Here is an 8,630-nt window from a genome sequence, read left to right as displayed (position 1 = left end):
AATATATGCATTGAAAAGATAGACAATAATTTCCTACGGATATTTTTGCTGATTTCATAGAACTATTTTCTTTTTATTAAATACATATGTTATATATATATATATATATATATATATTATATTATTATATTATTTTATTTTTTATTTATTTTTCGGAATTGCTTAAATAAATAAATATATTATAAAAGCAATTTGGAGGGCAATTTATGATTATTTATACTATTTATTTGCATTAGTGTAAATTGCATTAAATAAGCAGTTGTATTTTTTCAAAAACTCTCGGAAGAAAGAACTCTAAACAAATATATACTGTTATTCTTTTGTATGTTGTTATTTATTTATTTATTTATCTTGTAATTATAGGACTAACTGAGCTAAAGCAAAAAAAAAAAATATTAATGCATGTTATTTACTTAGTATCTATACAGTTGTCATATAAAAACCTTTAACGTTTAAATTGTAGTTCAAGTGTATTTAAAAGATGCAATAAAAAAATAATAATAATAAGACAATATATTTAATTATCTTTAAAAATCTAATTTACAGATCCTTATTGTTGATACATTCAACCAAGTTAAGATCATGAAAGCCACATTCTTGGGGTCATTATACAGTTAGTCACACACGACAGGTGCGCTGCAGATCAATAGGTGTTAAGGGCGCAGGTCAAAAACAACACAAGTCGGCTAACAAGTAGCCAAGCGGAACTGCCAAATGTTGAAATTGCGAAAAGCAGAGCCTAGGCCAAAAGCAAACGAAACCAAAAGCAAAGTAAAGCCAAAGTAAATAACTGGAAGTAAAGCCAAACAAATGGTGTTATACGCTGAGAGCCGACTCTCTTGGCCTGCTTTTGTCAAATGGCTAAGAGAGAGGGGAAAATTGTTTGGCGACGCCATGGAAATGATGACGTAAATTGAAATCCAAAGCTGCCACGGCAACGGAATCTATTTGCAATGCCCCCCCTCGATGCCCCCCCCTGATACACAATCCCAAATCGCAAATCCTTTCAACCGACAGGTGTGCAGTATAGTAGTTCTGGGCAATCTCTGAGTGCATATTTGCCGACTCACCGAGTGCACTTCTGAGATACAGATACGCGTGCCGCAGCAGATGCAGTTGCAGTTGCAATGGCAGTTGCACTTGCAGATATTTTGACTTGGACCCGCTCTAATGACATTTTTGGCTGACAAAGCTCTTTTCCATTTCCGCTTAAATGCATTTTCCAACCCATTTCATCTCTCTAGCATTATAGCGTTTTGTGTTGTTTCGGCTTGGATTTCAGCTAACCGCTTTTAGTTTGTTTGCCTTGCTTTGCCAGCAGTGTGTGTCGTCCTTCTGTGTCCTGTGTGCACTTTGTGCTCAATTCTGCGTTTTCTATTTCTATTTTTAGCCCTGCACTACAAGCCAGCTGGGCTACACCCAAAACAAAAAAATATTGGGTATGAAAAATCTTGATTAAGATGAGTATTAAAATAAAACTTAAGCCTTTAAAATAAAAAAAGCTTTATTACTCTTCGTTACAGAAATGAGCCTGAAAAGTATTGAATTAATGCCTTGACTTTAATACTGTTTTTATTTCATTTTCAAGACTCACTTACTAAAACTAAACTTTCAGATTTTTTTTGGGTGTGCGTTGGGGTTGTCTGTTTTCAGGTGCGTCGGGCAGAGAGCCCTCGCCAGCAATTGCATAAATTAATCAGAGCTGCCACAGTGAATAAATACACAATCGACAATAGTCACACAAGCTTCTGAACATAACAATTTCACCCCCCACTCCGCCCACTTTTCCACCCCTTTGTGCATTGACGTCACCACTGCAGTCGGCCAAAAGCGATGCCACTGACGATGATGATTATGTTTGTCTTCTGCTTCTGGCCAGGTAAGCACCTTCTTGACCTTCCCCAAACTGTTTACACTTATCGCTGGTGGAGGGCCCGCAGACGAGAGTTCTTGGCTCTTAGCTCTTGGTTTTCAGTTTGCATTTCTTGGGTCCTCCGTTCGATTGACAGCCTGCCGTCGAGTGGGTTCTTTCTGGGAGACAATTGTGCAAGGGGCATTGCTAAGTGAATCAGTAAAGAAAAAGGGATGACAAGTGCTGATTACCTCAAAAGGGAAGGGAAGGGCTCTCAGTTTATGCAAGATCTGTGGGGATAGTTATGCACAATGGGGGTAGGGGACTACTATAAGTGCTATTACTATTCTGCAAGTTTCTGCAAATAATAACATTTTACAAAGAGGGGGCTTTAATTACCATTTTAAATTTATGCTTTGAACTTTATTATTCGTCAAATATTTTAATTCATTTAAGTTTTAAAATATGCGCATTAACTAATTCCCATACTTTTGTATATATGCATTTAATCAAAATTAATTAACTTAAGTTGTATATGTCAAACAAAATATTCACAACAACAAAGATATTTTGCATACCTTTGCATGTATTTATTCAATCAAAATTAATTTATTTAAGTTTAATATGCCAAACAAAATATTCACTTTAACCTACATAATTTGCATACCTTTGTATGTATGCATTTCATCAAAATGCATCTCACCAATTAGACCAAAATAAAATTATGCTAAATTGTCATTATAAAAAATTTTAAATCGAACAGAGTTAATTAAAAATTTAAGTAAATGAAAAAGTTTATTATTACAGGTTTAATCTCCTGATGATGAGATTTTAATAATATAATTCATTTTACTCAAGTGCAGCATCAATGTTTTATGGAAAATGTTCAAAAGAGTAATTAAGTTTTTATGTTAATTGGACTGCATATTTATTGTTTATTTACTTATATATTATGCTTGTTAAAGTCATAGATGGTTGTAAAATTTGTATAACACAACATTTTTAACTGTTGCATTTATTTGCATACACATTTTATAATATTTTAGTAAATTTTTTGCAGGGTATTGTTACCTTCAGCCTTTCTGGAATGTGAAGAGTCGCTTGGCTGGCACCTTCTTAATTCCATTCCTCCCTCCATGACATTTTCTCGTCTGCAACGTTGTGTATTTTCCGCACTTTGTTGGCTGCCTCTTGGCTTTTTTGGGGTCTCCGCCTGACCGACCGGGTCAGTTGTTTAACGGGCTCGAAAGCGCGCGGTCTGAGTCAGCTTTTTCAGTTCACTTGCAATCCCTGTTTCGGGTGATTTTACCTTGTGATGGCTGCCGCTGCTGTTGCCACTCCGGGGGCCACTGTGCTCCCATCCTCGACACCCGGAGGTGGAGCTCCTCCAGGAGCAGCCCTGGCAGCTGGTGTGGCGGGCAAGGGTCCGGGAAATCTGCTAGAGATCACTGGCGAGGCAAATATCGTGAACTATATGAAGAATCGATTGAGGAAGGGCGCCATGAAGCGCAAGGGTCTCGAATTGGTCAATGGCCATCGATTTGGAGTGAGATTCTTTAAGAATCCTACTTACTGCGGTCACTGCAAGGATTTCATCTGGTGAGGAATTTTGTTTGCGATTTTATGGCTGGCATTTTTACGCCCTCCAACGTTAATTTAATTAGTGCCTTCGTAGCTGACACACTTTTCGTTGTTTTTCCTTTCATTATTTTTGCTGTTCTTCCGTTTCGCATTGTTGCACTCGCGGATTCGTGCCGGGATTAGGGGCTTTGGCAAGCAAGGTTTTCAGTGCGAGGGTAGGTTCAATAGTTTCCCTTGAGGAATAACCAAAAGAAGTTGCAGGTCCTTCTGTGACATATGTTATTAGCTTTACTTTGAAAACATTTAAATTTGTGGCCCTGCAGAGTGCCGCTTCAACATCCATCAGAAGTGCTGCAAGTTTGTGGTGTTCAAGTGCCCTGGAAAGGACACGGATTTCGATGCGGACTGTGCCAAGGTGAAACATGGCTGGATTTCGACCACCTACACCACACCCACGTTCTGCGACGAGTGCGGCCTGCTGCTCCATGGAGTGGCCCATCAGGGCGTCAAGTGCGAGAGTGAGTTGTCAAATAAGCTCGAAGCCTCATTCCTCCCAAGCTACTTACTCAACATGCTTTAGATTGCAACCTCAATGTGCACCACTCGTGCCAGGAGTCGGTGCCACCCATGTGTGGAGCAGACATAAGTGAGGTGCGTGGCAAACTACTGCTCTACGTGGAGCTCAAAGGCAACAACCTGAAAGTGGACAGTAAGTTCTTATGGGATCTGACTTAAATAAGTGTTTATATATATACCAAATACAGTTAAGGAAGCGGCCAACCTAATCCCCATGGACACCAATGGCTTCAGCGATCCCTATATCGCTGTGCAAATGCACCCGGATCGTTCGGGACGCACCAAAAAGAAGACCAAGACCATTCAGAAGAACCTCAACCCGGTCTTTAATGAGACCTTTACTTTGTAAGTTTAAAGAGGAATTACATTTTCTAAATATTATTCATATGCATATATTTTGCATTTTTTTTGGCATACTTTGCATATATTTGGCATATTTTAAGCATATGTTTTGCATATTTTTGATAAGATTATAATTGAATTTTAGTGAACTACAGCCGCAGGATCGTGACAAGCGGTTGCTGATCGAGGTCTGGGATTGGGATCGTACTTCTCGCAATGACTTCATGGGTTCGTTTTCGTTCAGTCTGGAGGAGTTGCAAAAGGAGCCCGTCGATGGCTGGTACAAGTTCCTTTCCCAAGTGGAGGGTGAACACTACAACATTCCCTGCGTGGATGCCTTCAATGATATAGCGCGGCTCCGCGATGAGGTCAAGGTAGGTATACTAGTTATGCGAATCTTTAAGAAATCGCAGAAGACACCTCCTGAATTCCCAGCACGATCGTCGACCGAATGAGAAGCGTCGCATGGACAACAAGGACATGCCGCATAACATGAGCAAACGGGACATGATTCGAGCTGCTGATTTTAACTTTGTCAAGACAATTGGCAAGGGGTCCTTTGGCAAGGTCCTGCTGGCCGAGCGTCGAGGCACCGACGAGCTGTATGCCGTGAAGGTCCTGCGAAAGGATGTCATCATCCAAACGGACGACATGGAGCTGCCGATGAATGAGAAGAGAATTCTAGCCCTTTCCGGTCGTCCTCCGTTCCTCGTCTCCATGCACTCCTGTTTCCAGACCATGGATCGATTGTTCTTTGTAATGGAATACTGCAAAGGAGGGGACCTTATGTATCACATGCAGCAGTACGGAAGATTCAAGGAATCCGTGGCCCTGTGAGATTAAATACCAAAGATTTCTTATTCGTATTTGTATTTATATGCTACCTAATGTTATAGCACTAGTCACATTGAGTCAAAACTTATTAAAACTACTCACTTATCTAAACATTTTGAATTAAAGGTAGAATTTGACAATCGAACATAAGCTAATATTAAACAATTAAATTTACATACAATTACAAATTTATTTTGCTTTCAGTTTCTACTCTGTGGAGGTGGCCATTGCCTTGTTTTTCCTACACGAACGTGACATTATCTATAGGGATCTGAAGCTAGATAATATTTTACTAGATGGTGAGGGACACGTAAAGTTGGTCGACTTTGGGTTGAGCAAAGAGGGCGTGACCGAGCGGCAGAATACGCGCACTTTTTGTGGCACTCCAAACTACATGGCTCCAGAAGTGGGTAACATACATATTGAAAATTAAATAAAATTCAAAGGAAAATAAATTTAAATGGCCTATAATAATTAAGGTTCCTGCTTAAAATCATTCATGTAAAAATGTTGTAATCTATTTATAATTCCAGATTGTCAGCTATGAACCATATTCCATCGCTGCTGACTGGTGGTCCTTTGGTGTCTTGCTATTTGAATTCATGGCTGGCCAGGCTCCATTTGAAGGTGAAGACGATAATGCTGTCTTCAGAAACATCAAGGAAAAAAAGGCCGTGTTTCCCAAGCATTTTAGCCAAGAGGCCATGGACATTATAACCAGCGTTAGTGTTTTTACTTTAAATATAGAGATATATGTATAATTCTAACTTGATTTATTCAAAGTTCCTGACCAAAAAGCCTAACAATCGGTTGGGAGCAGGACGTTATGCCAGGCAGGAAATAACCACGCATCCTTTCTTCCGCAACATCGACTGGGAAAAGGCAGAGGCTTGTGAAATGGAGCCACCCATTAGGCCGAAGATTGTAAGCTGAATTATAAACTAACTATTAAACATTTTTTCAATAAACTCTTGAATATACTTCAGAAACACCGCAAGGATATAAGCAACTTTGATGATGTCTTCACCAAGGAGAAGACGGACTTAACTCCTACGGACAAGCTTTTCATGATGAATCTGGACCAAAACGATTTTATTGGATTCTCCTTTATGAATCCCGAGTTCATTACCATTATATAAAAGTTGTCTGAAAAAGCTATGAATGAAATTCTGGAAAAACTAGAGGCTTTAAGCCAACTTTATAAAACTTGAAATGTTGTGTCCAGTGCTTAAGTCCTCATAAAGTTTCTTTAAAAGCTTTAAAGCTCTTTATATCTGCATGAAAGGCTTTTTCTTTAGCTTTCTTTCTATAGAAAAGCGTTTTTCATTTCTCTCTTCAAATGTTAACGTTAACATTCCACGTAAATCCCAGATAGTAAAAGAAAACAGAGAAAGTTCCGGACCAGCAGCTGACTTTCTCCCTTTCACTCGGCATATATATATGCGTATGTTTTTCCCTTTCACGGAGGGGAAAATGTTTGGGAAAACTCACCACTTGAGAGCACCTGAATTAGTTACGCATACGCCGCGTGTGCACCACTCAAGGAAACCCTGACAGGAAGTTTCAAGATTGCCAGCGGGCTAACTAGCCAACTTCGGTTAAAATCTAAACTCATCAACAGGCTTGAAGGTTTCGGTTTCAGTTATGACGAGAGCAAAAGTTACTCATAAGGCCAAAAACTTGTTGCCGCTTGATGAAATTCGCCCAAATCCATCTTGTGTGCCGAAAATTGTCTCGAAAATTGTTCAACGGCGTAAAAAGCGGCTTTACGGTTTTTGCCAAATAGTTTTCCGGTGGCAGGAAAAATATTTCTTTGGCAGCATTTTAATATGAAATTCCTAGGATGCTTTTGTGATGTGGGGCGCTCATCAAATCGGCTGTCAAAAGCATTTCAAGGTGAGTGCAATTTTCCGGCGCCCTGGCTTTAAATGAATTTCCCATTTGCAGCTTCCTTTTGCGAAGGCTACATCCTGCTCAAAACTGTTTGCACTCTATTAGCGGCAATTTGCGGGTTTACGTGCACTTTTCACGGCTTTTAGACACGTTCCAATGTCTCTGGTCGAGTTGGTTGCAGAGTACAGAGTGCAGTCGACGATGTCCTTGCATCCGTTCCCAATCACCACATCCTGCCTCCATCGTCACCGCAACATGTGCCTGTGGCCCCAGCTCCTTGGTGTGTGGTTCGTGTTGGTCCTGCCGGAGTTTGGCTTAGGCATTAGGATGTACTAAAGTGCTTAACACAATATAAATAATGGCCCGAACGGGCAGGAGATGTATATTTTGCGGCGTAATAAAACGCAGTGAAATCCCATCGGTTCGGATAGTTCTCCGCCGGCTAATGAAGCCATGAACAGTGTCCTTGGAAGCGGCCTCAAAGAAGAGGATGTCGTTGAGTGTCTGAATTGTCAGCTTATAAATCAGCCTTCTAGCAACTCGATAAGCATGAATGAAAAGCTCTAAAAAATACCCATTCAATGGGGAAAGATTAGGAAAGTGGGTGGGTGGGGGTGCCAAAGTTTGTGGTTTCAACTTTTGGTGACCCCGATTCTTTTCTATAATATACAATTTAAATAGCCCCTAAATGGGTGCCCTAACATCATATTAACTCTTTTCGAACTATTTAAATTGAAAAATTTGTTGGCTAAGTGACCCTACTTGAAAGTTTCAATTATATATATATACACTTGCTGAAAACTTTATTGTTTTTGAGCTTGCTATACACTATATTTAATGACTAAAAAAATATGTTTTAAATGAAAAATCTGTATCACTAGAATCAAATCTATGTTTTTCTCTGGTAATTACTTTAATATATTGTTGCTCTGACATTAAAGAAATCAAATTAAATATGAAAATATACTGACTGTCTTTGCCAAGACATTAAGTTGGACCTTCAACTTCTGGTGACCTCGAAATTTCCTTTCTAACTTATTCTAGCAGTCTGTCAGTGCTGGCCATTAAATGGGTTGGCCTTACAAATAGGCCATTATTAAAGACTCAAAGACGGCCACAATTGCTACCCCAAAACAATCAACTCCTTGAGCTAAGTTATTTATGCCCCGGGTCTATGACTATGCCAATCTGTTTGCCACACTTTGTTGGCCTTTGTGTTGCCTCAATTTCAATGCAAATTTATATATATAATAAATATATACGGCTGTGCGTTGACAGTGCCAACACGATAACGATGAAATCGTTACGCTTTAGCAAGTGCGTTTCTTATTCATGTCTACTATATTTTGTGCTGCTCATGTGCACTTAATACCTGTGGTTGGGACTGGGCCCTGCTCATCCTGGCACATCCTCGCCAGGACCCTCTCGTATTCCTTCGCTATCTGTCTGTGTCTGTTTCATACACTGTCACTTCCGCTTCCGCCCGAGCACCCAAACTCAATGTGCCCCCACATTTTTTGCTGCCACTAACTGCTTTGGCACTTGGCCACTC

At 39.8% G+C, this 8,630-nt stretch overlaps 1 protein-coding gene across 1 annotated transcript; it reads left to right on the top strand.

The window, feature by feature from the left end:
- The first annotated feature begins 3,100 nt into the window (after window positions 1–3,100).
- LOC108144860 (protein kinase C, eye isozyme) lies at window positions 3,101–6,464 on the top strand. Its single transcript, XM_017270008.2, has 11 exons — window positions 3,101–3,451; window positions 3,617–3,648; window positions 3,757–3,951; window positions 4,014–4,142; window positions 4,198–4,354; window positions 4,497–4,725; window positions 4,787–5,184; window positions 5,390–5,591; window positions 5,719–5,907; window positions 5,969–6,109; window positions 6,172–6,464. The coding sequence occupies exons 1-11, from the start codon at window positions 3,168–3,170 to the stop codon at window positions 6,322–6,324; spliced, it is 2,109 nt and encodes a 702-aa protein (XP_017125497.1). The 5' UTR covers window positions 3,101–3,167; the 3' UTR covers window positions 6,325–6,464.
- Window positions 6,465–8,630: the final 2,166 nt, after the last annotated feature.

The sequence above is a fragment of the Drosophila elegans genome, unplaced genomic scaffold, assembly GCF_018152505.1.
Source record: "Drosophila elegans isolate 14027-0461.03 unplaced genomic scaffold, ASM1815250v1 contig_183, whole genome shotgun sequence".
Classification (NCBI taxonomy): domain Eukaryota; kingdom Metazoa; phylum Arthropoda; class Insecta; order Diptera; family Drosophilidae; genus Drosophila; species Drosophila elegans.
The sequence above is the reverse complement of the archived record's forward strand: the minus strand, read 5'-3'. Positions and strand labels throughout refer to the sequence as shown.

Bases quoted from the DNA above. Each gene is read 5' to 3' on its own strand.
- LOC108144860 (XM_017270008.2), top strand. From the start codon at position 3,168: ATGGCTGCCGCTGCTGTTGCCACTCCGGGGGCCACTGTGCTCCCATCC. The intron at 4,726-4,786 runs GTAGGTATACTA...CTGAATTCCCAG, and splicing joins GGCTCCGCGATGAGGTCAAG to CACGATCGTCGACCGAATGA. The intron at 5,908-5,968 runs GTTAGTGTTTTT...ATTTATTCAAAG, and splicing joins CCATGGACATTATAACCAGC to TTCCTGACCAAAAAGCCTAA.